Raw genomic sequence first — 24,505 nt, 5'->3', positions numbered from 1 at the left:
AAGGCCGACTCGACATATCCATCTGGCCAACGATTCCAACCTTGAACGCAGAGTTCAATAGGATGAGCAGAATAAGGGCTCTTTTGTCTAAAAAAGAGGTTGCGTTGACTTCATCCCGTGAAACATTTCTTCTTAATGTTGCGAACACACGCACTGAGGTACAAGCTCTTTTAAATACCGACCTCCCCCTCCATTTTGGAACCTTGATTCAAACTATCTTTAATGCTTCGTCTACGACTGGCCTTGTTCATTTTTTTTAAATTGTGGGCTCCGGCCTCGTGACATCTTTCCAGACTGTTTTTGTTGTGATCCCCGCATTTTTACATTCTATTTTTTCGAGTGTCTTCGGAGGGTTCCCCTTGCTCCTCGCTTTGGTGGCTGGGATCCTCGTGTTGATTTGCGCACTTCGATATGGCTGCACACCGGGAGTTGCAAGACAGAATGCTGCGCTTGCTCCATCTTCGTAGCCGGATGCTTGATTTCTACGCCACCTTACCACTGGCGGTATTAAGCGTCAAGTATGGATTGTCTTTCCGGTTTCCCTTTTTTACGTGTGTGCAACCTGTCTTTCATTGCCTAGATTGTCCCTTCCAATGGGCTCTGGACTTGTGCCTGTCAAACTTGGCGTCACCTGACCCGGATTTTGATGAACTAATGTGTCCCTTAGTGGCTCATGAATTCGACTGTTCTGGTGTCGGGTTTATGGCTTTGGGTGCTGCACACGGAGTCCTTGGAAACTGGGATATCGGAGAGGCAGCTATTGATTTCCTTGAAAGGAGTTATATTGAGGAGACTGACATTTGTCCTATCATGGTGCTGGATGCTCCGATAATTGATGAACATGTGTGTTCCTTTCCCTTACTCAACTGGATGGCAGATACTTTTGCGGAACGCTCCAATGATTTCCTCTTGGAAGCAGTCGCAACTTACGGTGCATATACCTTCATGGATTGACTAATTGGCATTTTCAATGCAGCTTGCATCCTGATTTGTTAATTTTTTACGAAAGTTTTGCTTATTTTTTACCACATCATTTTTCATTTTCTAAACGAACATTTTTTTTATTCTCGGACTTTACACTTACCTTATATGATCTTGGTTCCGTTCTAAATCACTTGAACTCTGCGTTCTTGATAAGTGTATCCCTATTGGTTAGTGCTCCGATCATGGGGGGGTGTGAGATGGACTAAGCCACGCCCTATTTACAACACTAAGTTAGCATAACCGAGATCATAGTTAACAAGCAAGCTTGTCGTTTCTGCTGCGCTGCACACGACACTGTTGTTATGTGTTATTCATTTTGTAAAATGCTGACTCGACTTTGCCTTACAGGATAACAAACTGTTGTTGCACATTCTTAACCGTGAAATGTGCCCTTGGTCTGTACATCATGCAAAGAACGCGTCTGGGTCACTAGAAGGTACAGAGTGTTGTGTTTAGATTGATCGTAGACACTTGTTAGACATATCATGCATACAGCTGCCAATATTTGAAGGACAAGCGTCTTTAATATTGCAGAACAGTTTGGTTTTACATTCATTCGAACAAGAAGAGCTGATGCATGCTGTGAGAGCTGATCCTTTGATGTGATTCTACTAAGCTGATCTATACGGTATGGGGTCCCCCCTTTTAGCCTAAGAGACCTTCTAATAGTCTAGTAATAATAATAAAGTATTAGATTATAGTGAAAGGAGTGTGGCCGTATACCACTGTCATTAATAGTATGATTGCTCCTTTCATTCTATATGGTATTGTAATAATGCTCATGATTCTGATCTGTACTGTTAGTCTGCTAGTGTTAGCCAAAGTACTGCATCTTAGGACGCGAGGTTTATAAAATAAACTCTTTAAACTTTACCGTGTCTGTATTATTATGTTGTGGACTAATAAATAAGTACGAACAGGTATTTCAGATTCCCACCACTCCTGAGAAATATCTAAGTCGCTTGTTCTGGTTTGTCTATACATTGGGACCACCTAGCTAGTTCTAGGTTAACGAATGGGATACTAAGCTAGTCGGATAAGGGGTTCTGAGGGGAGTTTTCTGGTACACCACAATTCTCTGAGGTCCTGGTCTCTTGCGCATAGTTCTGTGCAAAAGCAGAATCCCTGCAACATGGCGCACCTAACGTTTGGTCTTAACGTCTGAGACGCTTTAGTAGTGCTAGTTTTAGTCCACAACAACCCTCACTCTCGTATCCGGAAAACTTGAGTGACGGTTTAACCTACCTAGGTTTAGACTAAAGGTTCTATCAAGCTTGAAAATTAAAAAGGTTATAATTTTTGATCCCAAGTGCTACTGTGAATATCGTTGTTACTCTTTAAGGAGTCCTTATGGCGGTTAATATTCCCGCTCATAGTAGGGTTCCTCTGCGCGCTCATTTGCGGGCGTATGGGGTACCTGATGACGGGATGTCCGTAGTCTTTGTGGTCAGTGCTGATATCCCCTACCCGTATGAGTTGTTTTACTCATGGGTGACCTTTACGGAGGTGGATACGGACGATAATTTGTTCCACGAATATACAGCCTTGGCTGTTCCTGCGGCTTATGCCCCGTATAGGACTCTGGAAATTCCTATTTCTGCCTGGCAGCATACAATTTGGTTTAATGGCGCCCTCCCCCATGAGGTCGTATCGGCGAGAATGGGCCCGTTGTCAATTGCAGGGGCTACATGGCCGGTACTGGCCGGATATACTCCACACCACGCTACCTGACGGTGGGAGTGGGTGATTTACGAACGCTACACACAGCCCTGATTACGGTCCATAGGGCTTTAGTGCAGTATGTGTCACGCACAGTTCAGGTGGGAGCACCTGCGGTTGCTGGACACGGGGCGGATCACCATCACGCGGTGATGATTAGCCCTGTTATGGTTAACGCGGTTGTCGGCAAGCGCCCCCTCAGTAAGGATGAATTTCCTTACTGGCTTGCGGAAAAATTTGATCAATTAGAAGCCGTGTTTCCAAACACTACACCTGTGGATAAACACAGGATACTCACCATTACTTTGCCGAAAGACCTAGTCCCTGAACTTGTGGATTGTGACAATTGGGGCAAGGTCTTTGCTGCGACATTTTCGAAGTGCTACGGCACTCCGTCTATGGCTGTACTACCCTCCGTCATCAAGAAAGTTCAAGAAAGTCATGGTGCGGAGGCAGCTATTGAGTTGGGAATGAGGCTTGTCGACAGTTTTGATGTGGTTTGTTCCATGGTAATGGGCAACCTCAAAGGAGATGCCATGCAGTTCCAAGTTGGCAATATGCTGGAGCTTCTGGCTGATGCCGATAAGCCTAGGCAGTTCGCAAAAATTATCGCGAAAGCCTATAGGATGGTTGGACGTAGTGCCTTAGGTGTGAAACCCACCATCAAAATTCCAGATGTAGTGAAACAAACTAAGGTGAGTTTGTCTACAAAAGACGAAAAGCCCAACTTTCCTAAGCAGAGTTGGCGAGCCAAAAAACAAGAGAAGCAGCAACAGAAACAGGTTTCTCGTCCTGCCTCACCAGTTCAGTCGTATAGTGAACGCACTTATGATTTGCGCGATCGTACTCGTATTAAGTTACCTGATAGGTTTCAGGTTTCTGAACAACGCTCTCCTCGTTCTTCACAGGAAACATCGACTTCGCACTCTGGTGGTGGAGATCGAGGAACAGGACGGGGCACCCAAGGTCGAGACCAGCCCCGCCAGACTGACGGTAAAGGCAAGCAAGAAGACGCTGCCAGACCACGTCCACCGTTTCAGAAAAAGAAAGTTGCTGCGATCTCAGCGAGATATGCCTCAGATGGTCAGGACACAGCTTCGGAACCTGACATGGGCACTAACGCTGCTAGACAGCGCGGCGGAAGTTACAGTAGTGCGGGAAGCATTGCCTCCATTTCTGGAGGCGACAGCAACTGACATTTATGTGACAGTTGAAACTGCTGATACTCGCGTAGCCCCCCCCCCCCGAAAGGTTATTTGAAATAGTCCTTAATATTGAGGGTGACATACAACGCAAAATTAAAGTGGTTTTTTGGGAAAATCTTACCACCACATATGATATTCTTTTGGCGGATAAAGATTGTCCTCCGGCTTTCATTTTGGACGCCCCTAGGGGAGAGGAAGTTATTCTTCCTTCCTTTGGGCACGCAGTGCCCACGGAGGAATCTACTAGGTTAGCCGGGGAGTGGGCACAGGTGCTTGCACCTGGGTTATATCGTAATCAGGTTGGTTGGGATAAATGTTCTCCCAATCACGAAATTCCATTGCGATCCGATCCCCAGCCTCAACCCCAATATCCCATGCGTCGCGAGGCTAGACCTCACGTCGCGTCCATCCTTGAACAATTGGAATATCAAGGAGTGATTGAGACATGTGTGTCACCCATGAATAATCCTTTATTCACTGTAACGAAGCCTGACGGATCGTACCGCCTAGTTTTGGATTACCGGCATTTAAACTCACATTGCCGGACGTGTGCGGTACAAAATACTCATAGTTCGGCTCTCGTAGATAGTCTTGTGAGAAAACGTTTCAAAACTACGCTCGACTTATCCAATGGCTTTTATTGCCATAATCTGGCCCCTCTTAGTTATGAGTGGACAGCATTCACCTCGGGTGGCAAACAAAAATTGTTCAAGAGGCTCCCGATGGGCTATAAAAACAGCCCTGGAGTTTTTGCCGCTCGCGTGGTCTCTCTCTTAGAGATGGTAGACCCGGAAGCATACTCGTATGTCGACGACATCTATCTGACAGACGACGAGTTGCTTCCACACCTTGCTCGTGTGGATAACATAGTGACTATGTTTGCAGACTTCGGTTACAAGTTTAACTTTAAGAAGTCGCACATTGCTGAATTTACAGTGTTGTTCTTGGGGTACGAACTCAATAATGAAGGTCGAGGCTTGGCACCGCAGTTCCTTGAGAAATGCGCAAACCTTCGTATCCCTACGACACTGAAAAAACTTCAATCCTTGCTGGGTTTTCTGAATTTCGGTAGATCCTACATTCCTCATTATGCCCAGCGTATTAAGACACTTTATGCCTTGATACAACCAACTTATACCAGATCTTGCTGGCTGCCAGAGCACTCGTTGGCATTATATACTTTGCAAACTGATCTTCTTACAGCTAAATATCTAAAAACTCGTGACAACCACACCAACCTGGTCATTAGAATTGTTCCAGGCACGGAAGGTTTCACGTACTTAACGTTCAATGAGGGTGACACAGTCCCCATTGCTTACAAATCTCATCTGTACACTTCGGCTGAGCTGCGATTTTCCACTGTTGAAAAAGTCTTGACAGCAGTTCAGATGGCGATCCTGAAAGAACGAGCGCTATCACAAGGAAAGCGCATGCTGGTGGTAACACCGTTTCCTGCTCTTGAAGCAGTCACTAAAGCTAGTGTACCAAATTCTAAGGCTTTGCATCCAAGGTGGATACGATGGGCGACCTCCTTAGCTTCGCCTGACGTCGAATACATCTTTGACGCGGCATTGCAGACTCAAGAGAGTTTGGAGTATGAATTCGTTCATCCAGCTCCACAGTCATTGCGCCCTATCGAGGAATACCATTGTGTCATATACACTGACGGGTCGGCGCAACCCGCAACTGGATCAAGGCACGCTTATTCAGCGGCTTGCGCAATTGTAGTCGGTACTTTCGTGAATGGAGAGTTCAAATCTGATGCAGTGCATACGCAGTCATTGGGTGATTGTACCGCGCAACTGGCGGAGCTTCGTGCTCTGGTGCTTGCACTTGAGTTTGCTGATCACAGAGTCACTACTCTTATAGTGAGTGACTCTTACTACTGTGTTCAATCTTACAACGACAATATACTTTTTTGGATTATGAATGTTTTTCGTGACTCCAAAGGTTGCTCAGTAAAGCATAAAACGATTTGGGCTCGAGTGTCAGAACTCAAAGGGAGTTTGCCACTTGTGAATGTAATTCACACTCTTGGTCACCAACGAGTTGGTGTCCATGCTGTCGGTAACAGTTTGGCTGACGAGGCAGCTAAAACAGCAGTGGCGACATATTTAGTAGCAGCAGTTACAAGATCAAAATCTAAGATAGATGCAGACATCTTAGCAGCTATAGCTGCTTCGGAGACAGGGACAAACTTCCCTCGAGGTTTCCCTTCTCGATACCATTATCACTTAAGTCCTGATAACGTCCCATTAGTGAGGATTAACGACGTTGGTGATAGATTGATTCCCAACGCGGACTGCAGACCAAATTTGATAACAGCTGCCCACGAAGGAGTTGCGTCAGCGCATGCTGGAGTGTCAGCAACTGTCTCTCTTTTGCAGCAACGTTACTGGTGGTACGGTTTGTATAAACAAGCGCGGGCTTATGTACTTAATTGTGACATTTGCCAGCAGATCAAACCTTCTTCTGTTGCGCGTCCACCTCCAACGCAGCTGCATATATCTAATCAACCACTAGCGTGTGTTTATTTAGATCACTGCGGTCCTTTTACCTCTGATACTGCGTACAAGTACATCTTGGTTGCAGTAGATTCGTGCACACGTTTTCTGTGGGTGTGGCCACAAAGGAGTGCTGATGCCAGGACTGTCATCAAAGCATTGCGTGTCTTTATAGGGAGTTTTGCGTGTGGTACGCTTCACTCTGATCAGGGCCCGGCGTTCGCCTCTAAGGCTTACAAAGAGGCTATGAGAAGTTTGGGGGTCCAAGTCAAATTTTCGTCTCCATACCGGCCTGAGGGCAATAGTGTTGTGGAACGGATGAACCGTGACCTAAAGCAATCGTTGACAGCCAAGGTGTTAGGTACAGGCCGGAACTGGCTTGCTCACTTGTATGACGTCCAACGTGCACTTAATAATCTCCCTAGAAGGTCTCTGGGTGGGCGGACCCCGTACATGATGCTCTTTGGAGTGAGAATGTTTGTTCCAGACCTTGATGGTCTAGACATGGCGGCAGCTGCCGCGCCTTTTGACCTCGATGACCACTGTGCTGTATTACAGAATCTACAAGAAGCAAGAGACACTCTAGCTAAGGAACACGTGTCCTCTACATCTGAAGAAGCGCTCCTGATTCCGGTGGTCGGCTGGCTGCCTCGAGTTGGTGATCTGGTCCGTGAGAAGGTGGAGAACAAGAAGGAGTTTGGCCCCTCTTATCGTGCACCAGTCCCAGTGATTGGAGTATTGGGTACACGTACAGTTGTTTTACCACCGCTTCCTGGTCGCAAGGAAAAAAGGTACATTTCAATTGAAAATGTCAAGCTACACAGGGTGGCCGATTCTCCATAGTATGACACCTTCGGTTTCCTGCCCTTCAATGCTGAGAAACTCTGTTGTGTTGCCACCCTCTATCATCGTGCCTGAAGTTTCCATTGAGATGACTACAGTTAATAATCCGCCCCCTACTGCTGGTGGTTTGCCCGCTGATCCTGAGTATGCTTATCCTACAGAAGTCGCTTTGCCCCTTTTAAATACAACAACACTTGCCCAGTCCCAGTCTTCCTTTGAAACTGAATCATTGACTTCCACTGCCCCTTCCAAAATCTCTATATTTTTTGCCTGGTTCAAGAGACATTTTTTGGTTGCACCTTGGACTTACATCTGGTTGGTGCTGATTTGTATTTTTTTATTCATGACAATTGGCTTTGTGGTAGTGTTTTTTAGACTTATCAATGGACACTACCTGAATGAACGTTCTACAATTCAATTAATTGATGGAACTTTGGCCCCCCATTCCTCATCACACATCATGAAAAGAGACCAGACGTTTGTGAACATCACCGCCTGGCCTGTACGTGATGGGATTGCTTGGGATGCGGTGAACTTTCAAATTCATGGTCCCACCGAAGTTATTAATGTGCCAACTGTTTTTCGTGTTTCTATGGGTGATGTAGTTAAACAAAACATCCGCTCAGATGATTGGGATGTACAAGCAATAGAAGCACTGTTTTCTGATTTAAAATATTATGCTGCATTTGATGCTGAAGATCTGTATTAAAATACTGCAAACTATGATGAGCAGTTTTGTTTTCAACATTATGGCACACATTTCCTACACAGAGCAAATACTTTTAGAAATTTTGTTAATTTCACCCAATGGGAACATTGTCCTGTCCCTATGCCTGGCAGCTCTGCCACTTTATTGAAAAAATTCACATACTTTTCGGATTTTAGTGTGTCAACCCCTGACTCTTTTTATTTTACGTTAGCGGTAGAACCCACTTCTAAGGTCAGACTGACACACACAAAATTGTTATATTCCAAATCCTTTATGGAGGAATTGGCTATTGGAGGTTATGACGTATAGAAAGCTACTATCGATATTAAATCGGTTTGGGGAACTAAACCGTGGCAGGTACAAGGAACAGAAGCCTTGCATCGTGCCTGTCTTATCCCTAACCATATTTTATTTTTGAATTCATCTATTTTTCAGACCACCTGTTTTGGATTGGCTATATCTAAAAAATTAATTTCCCCCTCGATCCCTGATCTGGGTGCTTATCCGGGTTGGGAAAATAACTCAGATCTGTCCCTTACTATGTTGCAGTCGCTTGTTTCCAATGGCACCTTCAATATTTCAACATTGAATCCTGAGGGTTGGTTGGTATGGCAAACAAGCTCAGATTCCTGTCAACGTCGATTTCTGGATTTGGCTCCGGGGTATACACAACTTAGGGTTGACCCTCGTTTCACATCTTCACACACGGTGACTACCTACTCTGTAGGCAAGTTATGTCAGTCATGGGTGCAACATTCCACGTTAACTTCAGTTAAGCTTCATTTGTCACGTTTAAATGAAAAAATAGATTTGAATGATTTCATTAAGGGTCCTGTAAATGGTAGATCTAAACGATGGGCTTATGCTGTTTACAATGAAATTTGGAAGTTGTCGCAAATTGAAGCTGCTTCTAGACTACGTGCTATTGACCAGGCCAATATGGAAAAAGTATTGGCTGTGATAGATAATAGTATTAATACGTTGTCTTCTAGAATTTATACATTAGATAATATTGTTTCTTCTGTCGTAGACATTGTGCAAGATGATGTATCTATGTTGTATCATGGTCAAAATCAGTTGCGTTCAATTATGCAGTTTGCATGGACATTGCAAACGTTAAAGGCAGGGAAAGTCCCTTGGGATTACATGAATATTACATCATTGTTCCTTCCGTCTAATTTGACTGAAAAACAGCAGTTCATGTCCATGAAAGATGCAACTTATGCATTACTGCACATTGAAAAATTAGAACCTTTACCTTTTTCTGTAGCTGAGTTAAATTCAGCCGTGTGGTTAATTCACGGATTAGTAACTTTACCGTTCAGTTTGTTCAAGTTTAGTTCGTGCATGAAACACTATGCTATCGGCAGATATGAACAACTTGGTGATGCGTTTCTGCATGAAGTTTGGTCACTTCCGTTCACTTACAGATGCATAAGGGATGGCAAGGAAGTTTACTTAAAAGGTGAAGAATGCAATTCCGCTCCTGATCACTCTGTTGTTTGCAGACATATACAATTACATGGCGCTTGCAATATACACGCTCCTAATTTAGCTTGTGTCCTAAAGGGGATTCCAATGCCAGTTATAACGTCCTCTTTTAAGCTGCTTGCCAACGGTAGTTATTTGCTTTTAAATAGTGAAGCTTGCTGTGGGATGCTAGTGGGTATTCCTTACATAGTGACTGTTTCACAAAAAGTAGTTTGCTGTAATAACGTCCTTTTCCCGCCCCCGCAAGGCCGACTCGACATATCCATCTGGCCAACGATTCCAACCTTGAACGCAGAGTTCAATAGGATGAGCAGAATAAGGGCTCTTTTGTCTAAAAAAGAGGTTGCGTTGACTTCATCCCGTGAAACATTTCTTCTTAATGTTGCGAACACACGCACTGAGGTACAAGCTCTTTTAAATACCGACCTCCCCCTCCATTTTGGAACCTTGATTCAAACTATCTTTAATGCTTCGTCTACGACTGGCCTTGTTCATTTTTTTTAAATTGTGGGCTCCGGCCTCGTGACATCTTTCCAGACCGTTTTTGTTGTGATCCCCGCATTTTTACATTCTATTTTTTCGAGTGTCTTCGGAGGGTTCCCCTTGCTCCTCGCTTTGGTGGCTGGGATCGTCGTGTTGATTTGCGCACTTCGATATGGCTGCACACCGGGAGTTGCAAGACAGAATGCTGCGCTTGCTCCATCTTCGTAGCCGGATGCTTGATTTCTACGCCACCTTACCACTGGCGGTATTAAGCGTCAAGTATGGATTGTCTTTCCGGTTTCCCTTTTTTACGTGTGTGCAACCTGTCTTTCATTGCCTAGATTGTCCCTTCCAATGGGCTCTGGACTTGTGCCTGTCAAACTTGGCGTCACCTGACCCGGATTTTGATGAACTAATGTGTCCCTTAGTGGCTCATGAATTCGACTGTTCTGGTGTCGGGTTTATGGCTTTGGGTGCTGCACACGGAGTCCTTGGAAACTGGGATATCGGAGAGGCAGCTATTGATTTCCTTGAAAGGAGTTATATTGAGGAGACTGACATTTGTCCTATCATGGTGCTGGATGCTCCGATAATTGATGAACATGTGTGTTCCTTTCCCTTACTCAACTGGATGGCAGATACTTTTGCGGAACGCTCCAATGATTTCCTCTTGGAAGCAGTCGCAACTTACGGTGCATATACCTTCATGGATTGACTAATTGGCATTTTCAATGCAGCTTGCATCCTGATTTGTTAATTTTTTACGAAAGTTTTGCTTATTTTTTACCACATAATTTTTCATTTTCTAAACGAACATTTTTTTTATTCTCGGACTTTACACTTACCTTATATGATCTTGGTTCCGTTCTAAATCACTTGAACTCTGCGTTCTTGATAAGTGTATCCCTATTGGTTAGTGCTCCGATCATGGGGGGGTGTGAGATGGACTAAGCCACGCCCTATTTACAACACTAAGTTAGCATAACCGAGATCATAGTTAACAAGCAAGCTTGTCGTTTCTGCTGCGCTGCACACGACACTGTTGTTATGTGTTATTCATTTTGTAAAATGCTGACTCGACTTTGCCTTACAGGATAACAAACTGTTGTTGCACATTCTTAACCGTGAAATGTGCCCTTGGTCTGTACATCATGCAAAGAACGCGTCTGGGTCACTAGAAGGTACAGAGTGTTGTGTTTAGATTGATCGTAGACACTTGTTAGACATATCATGCATACAGCTGCCAATATTTGAAGGACAAGCGTCTTTAATATTGCAGAACAGTTTGGTTTTACATTCATTCGAACAAGAAGAGCTGATGCATGCTGTGAGAGCTGATCCTTTGATGTGATTCTACTAAGCTGATCTATACGGTATGGGGTCCCCCCTTTTAGCCTAAGAGACCTTCTAATAGTCTAGTAATAATAATAAAGTATTAGATTATAGTGAAAGGAGTGTGGCCGTATACCACTGTCATTAATAGTATGATTGCTCCTTTCATTCTATATGGTATTGTAATAATGCTCATGATTCTGATCTGTACTGTTAGTCTGCTAGTGTTAGCCAAAGTACTGCATCTTAGGACGCGAGGTTTATAAAATAAACTCTTTAAACTTTACCGTGTCTGTATTATTATGTTGTGGACTAATAAATAAGTACGAACAGGTATTTCAGATTCCCACCACTCCTGAGAAATATCTAAGTCGCTTGTTCTGGTTTGTCTATACATTGGGACCACCTAGCTAGTTCTAGGTTAACGAATGGGATACTAAGCTAGTCGGATAAGGGGTTCTGGGTTCTGAGGGGAGTTTTCTGGTACACCACAATTCTCTGAGGTCCTGGTCTCCTGCGCATAGTTCTGTGCAAAAGCAGAATCCCTGCAACACTATGGGACTGCGCTCTACTCTGCACCACTGTACTCTGAAAAATCTATTCTACGCCACTGTACTCTATGCCACTCTACGCCACGGCACTATTCGTCTGCCTCACTCTATGCCTCTGCAGTCTACTCTGCACCACTTATCTCTACGCTACTCTACTGCATTCTACACCATTGCACTCTATGCCATTACACACCACTGCATTCTACACCATTCTACATCTCTGCGCTCTTCCCTGCACTACTCCACTCTACATCACTTCCCTTTACTCTGAAGCAATCTACTCCATACCACTCTATGCCACTGCGCTCTACCCTGCACCACTGTACTCTGAAACAATCTATTCTATGCCACTGCACTCTATTCCACTCTACGACACTGCACTCAACGCCACTGCACTATACCCTGCGCCACTCTACGCTCTGCTGTCTACGCTATGCCACTGCACTCGAAACCGCTGCACTCTACATCACTTCACTCAAATCCAGTGCACCCTATGCAATGGCACCTATGCCAACTACTTTGCACAACTTCACTTTACATCTCTATCATCTACAACATTCTACTCTATGCCACTACACTCTATACCACTGCACGCTATGTCGCCCTACACCATTGCACTCTATGCCACTGCAGACTACGTAACTCTTCTCTAACCTGCACTACTGTACTATACATCCCTGCTCTCTGCATCACTCTACTCTGTATCATTCTACTTTGCACCACTCTGGTACTCTAGTCTGCATAACTGCACGCTATGCCACTGCATTCGACTCTACGCCACTCCACTGCACTCTACACCTCTGCACTCTATGCCTCTACACTCTACTACTCTGCACTCTATGCCACTCTACACCTCTGCGCTCTTCCCTGCACTACTCCTCTCTACCCTGCACTACTCCTCTCTACCCTGCACTACTCCACTCTGCCCTGTACCACTCCACTCTGCCCTGTACCACTCCACTCTATGCCACTTCACACTCTCCCACTCGGTGCCAATCCACTCAATGCCATTGCACTCTATGCCACTGCAATCTACTCTGCACTGCTGTACTCTACGACACAGCGGTCCCTCTCAAGGAAAATACATACAGATAGCCACAATACTACAATCAGGATCGGGTCTACTCGTGTCCAAATGGATGATATTTAGAATTTATTTACAAAAATTAAAGCTAAACTATAACTGAACATTGAGTGAGCAGGACGTGACGGGGTTTTAGGAGATCAGCAGATTTCCTTACCACAGGAAAATGACTTAAAAGTGACTTTTGGTGAAAATACAAAATAACAGTAGTCACAATAACAAAAGCATCTTATACTCCAGATAAATCTCAAATGAAGGTTAGAGTTTAAGACGTGGTTGTCGATGGCGTTTCGATCCCCAACAACGCTTATGGGATATTCATCAGGAGTAGGCAATCAAAAAATGCTTGGGAAGTTGCCTGGATAAGGTGGGGGGAAAGGTTAAGGGGTAAGTGGATAAGGGAGGGGAAAAAAAGGGGGGGGGGTTGACAGGAGGGAAGAATTAGTAAATACGGAGGTAGGGCCATTAGTTTGCTGCTCTCTACTCCCTCCATGACACCCCACAACACTGTACGCTACTCTCTGACACTCCACTTCACCCATCTCCAAGCCACGCAGCTCTGATGTGTGCCACTCAACGCCACTCCATAACACTCCACTCTACTCCACTTTTTGACACTCCTCCACGCCACTGTTCGTTCCCCACTAACTTTTAGCCATGCTGAACAGCAGGCATTCAGGTGTATAACATTTGCCAGTGTTTGTTATTGTTTGGTATATAATGTTTTATTCACCTTGTATTCAAATCAGATTTTTGTGGCATAGGTTTATTGAAATGAAAGGAATGAATTGTAAAATATTTAAGAACAAGGAAAAACCTTGTATTTTTTTTCTCCAGAAAATAAAAATGATGCTTCGAAAATTAGACCAGTGGTGCCCCTTACCCCAGAAGGGGGTCTTACTTAGAGGTGATGCAACAGGCAGATATTGGGTTCACCTTCTTACCCAGAGTTTCAGTCCCTCACTGACTTTTAATCAATATCAGAAGGCCACTGAAAGTGACCAAAGACCCAACATATGGTAATCAGGAGACGAAAGGAGGGGTTTTCACTACTCTCCAATGGGTACAAATATTTGTCACTCAAAACCAAGACTGTTTCAGGTAAACCGGTGCAGATGCTAACCATAGACTTTTAAAAGTGTTGTGGACAATTGGATCTAGTGTTGGACGGCCCTGTGTACTTAGGATATTGGCCGGCTTGAGTTGAACAGATAAGTTATTAGGTGTGTTTTTACAGGTCCTCCTATCCCCTTCTTCAGGAGGATTCTTAGGTGTACTGCCTGCCATTCTGAACACTGGAGCATTGTTGTAGCCTAAGAGACAGGCAGCGCTCAGGTGGCATCATTCTAACCACAAGGACCTGTCACTTTAATCTTTCAGCAAATCCCTGTTGGAGCACTGTGTTGGAGCACTGGTTGAAAGGAGGGATGGACCATTTACGAGATGGTGCCAGAAGACAAGCAAGGGGTGGTCGTGAAAGGCGACACGATGAGGTAACATCGTAGATGGGAGCTTTGACCTGTTGTTTGAGCCTAGCTCTGGAGTTCACATATTCTTTATCCATAATATTTAAGCTCAATGTCTGGAACAGATGAGGTAACATCTTAGATGGCCGCTTTGACCTGTTGTATTAAATTCCGCTTCCAACACTAATTCGTGTCGAGAGGTTGTGAATTGCGAGCAGTGTCATGTCTACCTCCAAAGGGATATGCAGTTGTTGTCTTCTCAACTCTCAGATCAAAGCTGCAAAGCATGAGCCTAACTCTGGAGCTCACATGGTCCTTTATCCATATCACTTAAGCTTAATGTCTGGAACAGGTGTGCAACAGTCACCTGTTGTCACGCTTCCTGCTCATGAATGAATTCAAAGAAAATCAACTTTACTAATTGCTTTCCACTGTCTTCCTCAGAATCCAGATGTGCGTCTGTCCAAAGCTCTGTCCTTCGTCCTGCGCCATGGAGCTGACAAAGTGGGCTTGCAGCTGGGATCCGGTGAGCCCTTGACCTCACACATCCCCTTTTAACCCTGTGCCGGCATAGTGTGATGGGGTGGAGCGCTCATCTGTAGGAATGTGTGTGTACATAATTAAGCGCTCATTTCGTCCCATATTTTTCTTCACTCCCTATACCTCTCTTCTCTCCCTCACTTGTTTATCTCTGAATGGTATCCCTGTTCTCCTCACCTCTGCAGATGGTTTCCTATATGTGGACGAGGTTCTTGGTTTGCCCCAGTTCCGTGCCTACACACAGGGAGATGTGCTTCGGGTGGTAGAGAACAACAGTAAACAGCGCTTCGCCATCCGCTCGCATCCAGCAGACAGCAGGCTGCAGATTCGGGCTAACCAAGGCCACTCTTTGCAGGTGTGTAAGACCACTGGGTAACCAGGAACCCAACATCATGAGCTAGGTACTCAGAAGGCTATAGGAGGTATTTTACTCGGTAGCGGCTGGCATCTGCAGGGAGGGGTGAGTGAGCGTGCATGCACTAAATAAAATAAAATATAATAGAAACGTACCTGAACGCAACGCAATGTCCTCCGTTCCAGTACTCTTCTCACCACCGGATCTGGAAGCAGAAACTCCCTTGACCAATCGGGGCGCTGCTCTCATGAGAGCAGCACCCTGATTGGAGGGAGCGGCCTCACTTGGCACTCCACAGCACTCTGGAGGCTTTGGCATGCTCTAACCCAGCTGTCTTTAGACAGCCGGGTTAGAGCTGTTCAAAGTGCGCATGTGTGACTGCTTCATCGCAAGACGGCCGGCCAAAAACACATGCGCACTTTAAACAGTGCATTGCCAGCCCACCCTCCTCCCTGCTGAGTGACATGCTGCTGTCACTCAGCAGCGCCCCCGCCCCGGTCCTGACGCTCTGTTCAGGACAGGGAAGAAAAATAAAATGGTAATAAATAACCATTTTATTTTTAAGGGGTTTGGGATGATATTAAGTGGGGCGAAGCTCCTCTGCTCCAATAGAGGAGCAGCCCCTGATTTTACTTGGACCGTTTCACGTTTCCGCTGCCACTGCTGTGGCTGCACTGATTGAGAAAGAATGGAGTTTCCAACCAATATTTCCTGTCTTCTTTAGCCAAGTACGCCTTAACAAAATCTGATGAAGAGAGAATTTAGGGCCATGTGTAATATCACACTAATTCCAATAACAGTTAGCAATTTGCAACCGGTATTTTTGCAATTAGTGTAGAATTTTGCAAACCAACCTGCATACTAATAGGTCCGCTTGGAAAATTCAGGATCAGATTGGTACGCAATCCAACCTGACTCATTAATATTGATGGGGTAGTTCTCAAATTGTGACTCATTATGATTGACCAGAACTGTAGGGATGGTGGCCTGCAAGGGAAAGCAGACCATCATGCCTGTGATTGTGATTAAATGAACATATTTTTAAATGCAGCACATTTTCCTTAAAGAAAATGGCACATTTAAATAAGAAAACCCTTTTTTTAATAGAAATTTTTACTGAGAGTTGGTACCTACTCCCTTTCAATCTTTTTACAGCATTCTGAATTCTTAGGGGTACCCCTTCCCTTTTGTGAATGGATTACCACTCCCTACTTAAAGGTCAGTAACTTTTCAATGATTTGGAACAAAAATAACGGACAAAACCATTCATATATTGCATACCGATTTTGTATATGAAAGGGACGTCCACAACACACCCCATCCAAGTACCGAATTGGTATTCAGTCGCAGCCCCATTTAACGAGTCGGTAAAACTTTATAGACTCCTAACATGCAATTTATACACTGGAAAAGCAATTTTTGCAGTAGCAAACTTCGATTCATAATGTTTGGAATTCAACAAAATGGATTCTACATGTGTGCCTTAGGGTTTTAGGTTGGGGTTTTCTCAATGGTTGCATATTGGTGCATAGTCATGAGCTCAATGGTTAAGTTTCTAACATTGTCTTAAATCTGATAATGCCTTCATGAATGTGAGAACTATAGAAATGAGGAGATAGTGTTTTTTATCAGTGTCATATACCTGGATAACCTCTTTCATATTGATGACTATGTTGATGAACAAAGTGTATGGTTTGATGTCAGTGCTGTCTATCACCTGTACCTGGATAAGACTTTACCCACATACCAAGCTGCTGATATACCAAGGCAAGAAGCTGCTGCCTAGGGCATCATCAAGTAGGGGATTTCAGATTGCCCCCAGAAGCATCAGATATGGACCAATTGCTCGGGTTTGGGCGATGACAAAATGCACTGTCACCTAAATGGCCAGACATCCCAGCATCAGGCTACGTAGTGAATGTGGTGGTGAAAGAGGTGATTGTGTTTTCCGTACAATCACTCTTTTCTTATCTGGTTCTCAAAGGTAGAGGAATTGGAGCTGATCCCGATCACCAAGGACACCCAGTTACCGGACAGCGTTGTCCACGGTACCTACTTGCGGTTCTGGCCATCCATTAAGAGCCGCGGACTCTCACGTATGTCTCGGATGCACATCCACCTAGCTCCCGGACTACCTGGTGCAGAAGATGTGATTAGCGGTCAGTGCCCTTTGTATATCTGTTCTTCTTTGTTTCTAAGCTGTCAAAAGATGCTGTGAAAATTATTGAGGCTGGCTACTGCCAGTCATGTACTCCTGTGTGTCCCCATCTTTATGTCCATTTGCACCTATTGCATTGATCCGAGAAGCCTTGGATGAAATGGGCACTCATGTTAGAAGTAAGTTTGGTGGAGTTTAAGACATGCAGATTGGAGGAGGAGACAGGAGGTCATAAACTTTTGTGCTGTGCATGAAGGAGCTGTTGATGGAGAAGTAGGAGGCACATGCGCTTACTTATTGAATGGATTGAGTTGGGTATTCTTCGAGGGTGTATGAAGAGGGAGTTTAGTATGGAAGATAGATGCAGGTGGCTTAAGTGATGTAGTGCTGGCAGTATTAAGACTGAGCCAAAATAAGGGCATTTGCAAAGTCATGTATGGCCTTACCTGGTGGTTTCCAAGAGTGTGGGACATCCTGCACTTATGACACTGAATGCCTAACAGGGATTGAACAGTGCGGATGGTGGGGGTAAACCAAGATTGCAGATATGGGCAGAAAGAGAGAACACGCAGAGAAGGTAGTAAGAGTAGAGGACAGACTGAAATATGGCGTTGAAGGTATCCTACGAGGCAGAGTTGTGGAGAGGAGTTAGCTTGTGTTGAATGCCATTGGAATATTGAATTATGTAGGAATGAATCACAGTAGACTACACAATCCTGCTAGTCACACTTGCCCAGAGAAACTTTTGATCCTTCTCTGACATCTTATTTACTTCATTCTCCCCACCCACAATCATTTTTGAGGTAATTCCTCACGGGCTTATTCATTGGCTCTCTCCTCTGTTCCATAACACCACATTCTTCAGATAAAATGCAGATCATCTCCTTCCCATGTTTCCCCTTTCTATCTTTAAGACCGAATCCTTTGGCGTGGGCAGGAAATGATGTCTTCAGTGAAGGCATCTGAGCCTAGTGTTGATGACTGATATGCTTATTACATCATGGCACTGCTGTGATCCCCTAGTATCATTAATTTTGTATTTCGTTGTTGCTTTATCAGCCTGTCTCTATGGGTGGTTCTTCTGTTCTCTGTCTACACCCTCCCCTCTTAAGCCCCACATTCACTGCCCTTATCCATGTCAGCTTACTTTCCGTGAGCCTGTTTTCTCCACCGCTCTTTTATTGTCTTCTGTGAGGCTCTTGCTTTTTTGAAAGATAAAAAGTCTTCATGACCTCATAAGCACCTGTCTGTATCTCCATGCTGGCTGGCTGTATCCTTCTCACTATGCTTCTTAACATGTGCCAGTCTTGCTAGTCTTGTCATCTAAAAAAAGGAGAGAATCTCCTATCTGGCCAGGTCTGACCCAACGCATGCACCAGTTATGCCCTATCTTGGTGAAGTGCTGTCCTCACGAGTCCTTTTCACTGTGGCCTTTTTAGGTCTCACTTATAGACCGCTTTATCTGCCTGTTGTTGAAGACCTGTAGTCTACAATACAATAGATGGAGTGGGCTTTGGGTCAGCCACATTCTCATGACTGGATAGCTTTGTTGTCTATCCCAATCTATTTCTTATTCATTGGTTTTCATCCCTCTTCTTGTGTCTGTCCCTCCCCTAGAGCCTAACCTATTTACATAGCTTCTTTCTGGATGGTTTTATCACTGACTTTTCTTTCAGCACTCTGCTTTCCCTGCTCCCTCTCCGTCTGTTTATTAATTCTGCCATTCCTACTCCCATTTGTCTCCTTCTGCTTTCAACTCCTATTTATCTGTTGCAGCTCTGTCCTGCTTCCTACTTTTATTTTTATAATGTTTAGTTACATTTTCTTCTCCTGAGGGTCCCCACATCTGCAGTGTGTTTCCCATTCATCTGGTGCTTCCCCTACCCTCCTTGTCCTGCTCTCTGTTTTGATTATTTTTGTATTCCTCTTTTTTTGGTGGTCTCAAGGACTTTATTTTTCATTTTTCATTTACTGTCTTAAAATGACTGTTGGCCATGTTGTTAAAGGTTAATTAAAAATGCCAAAATATGTATTGGTGCATCACTGTGTTTGCGAACGCATGTGCCCTCATAGTGGTGGTCTTAAAATATTACTTTTTGCGGAAGTAACATTCCAAGGTGGCCAGTGCTTAATGACACATTCGAGTATAAGGCCAGTTCTTGGACTATTTCTTTCTCAATAAGAAGTGTCATTCCCAATATGACGCAAACACAAGGAGATGATGGACGAAGCACTGAAACTTTTCAGACACTCGCCCCCAGTCATAGATCTGGGTTGAATCCATCATCATTCTTTAGCTCACTTTGCCACCCCTGTTTGGACCCAGCCATATGCAAATTAGTCTTTACTCTGTTCCTCATGGGAACAGTCCAGCCTGAACTGCCAAGCCAGGTCTTCCCTGGACCGGAAACAAGCATCCTGCGACCGGTTTCGGGGTAACACCCCTCATCAGCTAGACTAACTTGAATCCAGTGGCAAAGTGAGGAAGGGACCCACGTCTGGGCATACCTTATATGACTCTTCAAGTTTCCAACTCCTCAGTACGGCCCCTAAGTTTAATCCAAACAGTGGATTGTATCAATGCCACATCGACTCTAAATTGCGATTTTTTTTTTGTGATTTTTTTTTGGGGGGGGGGGGGGGTTTCGGTAATCGGGTTCATACCAGAAAGTGATGGAATTCATTGTCCGTATTGTGTCCATGTACAATCGCTCGCAACCCGGCATATCCATTTGACTTAGGTCTCACACCACTATCCAAGTTAAGATTTTCAGTAACAAAAGTCAAAAGTGACGCAAGCCTGTGCAAAATGTTTTTTTCATTTACTTTCCAGGGTGAAACCCGTTCCCATGCAACCACCCATGGTTTTTTATGTAAAACCTTATCTACTAACAATAGTAAACAGTGTTTTGCGTAAAAAAAAAATGCCACTTGAGAGGGGGATTAAAAAGCTTTTATTTCTTCTAACTTTTCCACATTACATGTGTACAGGGCTGTACAGCTAGAATCCGAAGTAGAATCTTTTTTGAAGTTAGTTAGGGCATAGTTTTTTATATTGGAAGGGCACTCTTCCAGTGCAAAACCTATGCTAGTCTCACACAGACACCTTTGCACTATGGCGCAAAGGTGTGTGTGGCGCTCGGTAGCCTAATCGTGTGCCAGCGCTAGGGACAGTGCAGGAAGGTGACCTATCTTTGTAGATGTGGTGTTTTCGTGCGCCCCCTCACACAACGCAGCAACTTTGGGTGCTGCGTTACGTTTTCTGAAAGTTTTGATAATGTGGGCTTTGGGGGGAGGAGCCAAGATGGCGACCGAGACGGCAGCGTAGACTCCCGGCTCCGTGAACCTCCGCATCCCGCACGGATATCCTGCCTGAGATCCTCAACCTGTGCTACGTGGTCGTGTTTCTGAAGGAGAGGGGCTCCCGACGGTGTGACTCCGAGGTTTCTAGCCGTGCTATCGCCGGAGAAAACTACATCGGAACTTTACGGCCTGTGCGGCCCTGGAGCCGGGGCATCGAGTGGACGCCGTGGCCGGGTGGCAGTGCGACAACAGCGGCAGGTGGTGACTGGGTGGAGTCGGCCCACCGGAGCGGTGCCAAACTCGGCCTACATTTCAGCGTGGTCGCTTCTACTGCCCAGTGTAGCTGACCGAGTGCATGACCGGGGGTGCAAATCTTAGATCCTCCGGTGACTGCCCCTGCCTTGCTGGTGAGCTGCCCGGCCGCCGTCCGTATCCTGCCCCGATCATTGCGGGCCGCCCCCCGGATTTCTACGGGAGCTGGTCCGTGGTGGGGACGACTGTTGTCCGTGACCACGGATAGTTTTTTGCCTGCCCCCGGAACCCGGTCACCCGCGACGTGGCCATCGCGACGCTTGTCCCGGGGTCCCGGCCCCGGTGAGGGTCGGGCATACTTGGCGGCCATCTTGGGTCGATGAAGCCTACCATCCTGTCCGCTGGGCCGCAGCGGGCCTGTGAGCGTACGATTATTGGGAGTGTGGCGGCGAGATCACAGAGAGCTGAGCTGGGGTACGGCGACCTCCTCGAGGCTCTTGGTACTCTTCACTCCTCCTTGGTTCATGGTTTCGTGATCTTGGGGAGTAAGCTCGATGGTGTGGCGTCGGAGTTGGGGCAGTGGCGGCCCGCCTGTCCGCACGAACACAGAGTCTACCCACACTGCGCGCAGGAGGACGCTGTGGCGGCCACCCCTGAGGTTAGTACACGACTCGACGCCCCGGCCAGTGTGCTACAGTGTGTTCGACCTTCTGAGGGCCTGATCTGTCCCGGAGGCGTTGGACCTGAGTGGGATGTGGTGGCCTCATCCCGTGCATGCCCTCCTGCGACCCAGAGACAACTCCAGCAACTAATGTCTGCTTTGGCTGCTTCTGCCTTCCTGAACCTTGCGTGCAGTGCAGATCCTGGGGCAGCACTGGGAAGCCTGTTTCCTCACGCGGCGGACTGTGTTGATGCTCAGAGACTTCCACACCGCCTGTGTGCGTCGCTTCTCTGTCGTTGTTGGACATTCCTCTGCCTAGAAACATTGGGTATGGTGCTGGGTCGAGGGGTTGGCATGGGCAGAATTCCACAGAGTGGTCAGGGATGAGGCTGGCCCCTCGGGGGTGGTCGCCTAGTGGACGGGCGGGCTTGGGGTGGTGTGCTCTCCTGACATGGCTACTGGCACCATAGGTGCATAATGCTCCCCATCGTGGTTTGAGAAGATTGTTTTTGTGCTGTTCCTTGTTCACTTTAGGGGAACCTTACCGTGCGGGAGGGAGAAGCCGGGGGTCTGTTATGAAGGCCCTCCTCCAGTTTATAAATACTTTCCCTACCCCCCCGTCAGGTGGGGGTCCTTTCCTACTTCTTTTTCCCTATTCTCCTACATTTCGGGTCTGGTTCCAGGGCGACAGGCACACTGCTGGGGGGGGGGGGCCGTACTCATCTGCAGAGGTGCAGGGTGGGGGGTTGGGGGAGGGGATTCTGTCTTCTTTCATCTTTTTTTCCATGGCCTCCTTTTTCTTCTCTGATTCTTTTTGTTTTTCTTTTTCTGGGATCAGCGTGATACACCTCCATTTGCTATGCCTCGTTGCCGTTCCATGTGTTCACAACTTCAGGGGTGTTCTTGGGGAGTTCTGGCGGGGGACTGCGGGCGCAACTGTATACTATGTTTTTCCCCATCCTGATGTTCTTGTGTTTGCGCCATTGACCGAATAGATTGCTGTAAATCGCTAACGTTCATTACTCTGCATATCCGTGACCGTTGTTTTTAAAATTGCTTGTCACCTGATCTTTCTGCTTTGTTTCATCATAAAATGAAAACCTCTTTCTCCTGGTGCCCTACTTACGCTGTTCACAGTATTAGCAGTACGACTTTGCTCCCCGAAGTGCTGCCTGTGTTTATACTTGTCGTTATTGCTCTGATTGCTTAGCGGCCGGCCCTGGGGGGTTGTAGGCCCATACTTGTTCTTATTGAACTGTCAATAAAGGATTTAAAAAAAAAAAAAAAAAAAAAAAAAAAAGATAATGTGGGCTTTAGTCTTTTTCCCTCACTCACTCTATCTCACATTCTCATGGATAGTTACTCCAACTCACTGTTATTCAGACACAAACATATTCACTGATTCTCATTCCATAACACACACTCAATAACCCTGGGCCCTGGTGCAACGGCACCTGCTGCACCATTGGCAGCTACACCCACGATTCACTTAACATATATATTTGATAAGCGCACATTCACCCAAGGGTATCTTGGCACTGAATAACCGATGTTTATTGTTGCCCAACTCAATGGTACTCATTTTATCGTCCTCAGAAGGATGAAAGGCTGAGTGGACCCGCTGAGATTGGAACCTGTGACCATGAGGTCGAACACGTGCTCCTACAGCGGTACATTAGTCCACTAAGCAACCAGACCCATGGGGGGGGGGCGTGGTCTCGCTGAGCAGCAACATGGCCGCTCTTTGAGAGGGCTCTGCTGGCTGGGACGCAATCCGGTTAAAATCCTGCAATGAAGAGGACCAACGCCACCGGCTGTCTTTGCTCAACTACTGCCCATTCAATACCGCATCCGATAGCGCCTTCTACCTCACCCGCCGGCGCCCCGATAGCCATTATCAGGGGGAAGAGTTATGCTGGCCTAGTCGTGAATGAGGGGAGCAGCGGTTGGATGTTGGCCTGGGTGTGTTCCAGCACCAGGCTGCGCCAGCGGGTCGAGCCGGAGGATGGCACAGACTTGATCAGCTACATACCCGGCCCGGAGCAGAATCCTGTGCATCAAGCTGAAAACTGCTGTGGTGATCCTATACTCCCGACAGCCCCTGGGAGTGGCTCCGCTCCCATCTACATGCTGGGGGTGAGGCGGAGACGCAGACCCAATCGACGGGCCGGAAGGCTCCGACACTTGTAGGCCTCTGCTGGTGACGCGGCTTCAACTGGCCTGATTGGGTGTGCTGCAGGCGGTGCTGCAGCAAGCAGTGTAGCTAATCACAGTCCGGAGCCGATCGGAGATTTGTACTGTTGGGTTGCGACCGCGTGCATCTGGCTGGCAGTCACGGACTAGTGGGCTCTCCAGATGGAGGTCGCCTGTCCCTCCTTTGAGATTGGTGGAGCGACTAATCTCTACCATACTACAGACATCGCAACTAGAAGACGGCCGGTGAGTGAGACAGCGCGAGCGGATGCTCTCCGCCGGCTGTGTGGTGGGGACAGGCAGCTGGATAGATCAGGCCTGGATGTAGTGGCCCGACCCGGAGTGACACCGGTGATTATGAGGCTTGAGACCATGACATGTGGGATTGGTGCTTGTCAAGCTTTGCAGCCCGTGCACATTGTTCAGTAAGCTGATTTTAGTACACTGGTGAGGCATCGATTTGCAAGGGCGCGACCCCCGTACTGCTCATATAGCATTGCCCTGTTGGTCGTTATGTGGAGCCAGTGGATGCCCTGCCCTGGCTATATCCCGACGATAGCTGTAGGCTCCACGGTTCAGGCTGCTCAACGCCATTATTACCAGTTGAAGACAAAGTGGCTAACATAAAAGTCTCCTGAAAGCACCATCTATCCGCTGTGAGTGCTGGTTCAG

At 46.3% G+C, this 24,505-nt stretch overlaps 1 protein-coding gene across 7 annotated transcripts in view; it reads left to right on the top strand.

Annotated features, from left to right (window-relative positions):
• TRPT1 (tRNA phosphotransferase 1) overlaps positions 1-24,505 on the top strand; it is an 87,566-nt gene that overhangs the window by 38,704 nt on the left and 24,357 nt on the right. For 6 of the 7 annotated variants that reach the window (XM_085626025.1, XM_085626024.1, XM_085626028.1 and 3 more), the window contains 4 exons: positions 14,286-14,398; positions 14,816-14,897; positions 15,097-15,266; positions 17,251-17,425. In XM_085626025.1, the coding sequence (XP_085482151.1) occupies positions 14,333-14,398; positions 14,816-14,897; positions 15,097-15,266; positions 17,251-17,425 (493 nt within the window). In that variant the 5' untranslated portion in view covers positions 14,286-14,332. Of the gene's footprint in view, positions 1-6,286; positions 7,204-14,285; positions 14,399-14,815; positions 14,898-15,096; positions 15,267-17,250; positions 17,426-24,505 lie in introns of those variants that run through there. The other variant, XM_085626029.1, reaches the window with a different exon arrangement.

This window comes from Triturus cristatus, chromosome 9 (assembly GCF_964204655.1).
Source record: "Triturus cristatus chromosome 9, aTriCri1.1, whole genome shotgun sequence".
Classification (NCBI taxonomy): Eukaryota; Metazoa; Chordata; class Amphibia; order Caudata; family Salamandridae; genus Triturus; species Triturus cristatus.
The sequence above is the reverse complement of the archived record's forward strand: the minus strand, read 5'-3'. Positions and strand labels throughout refer to the sequence as shown.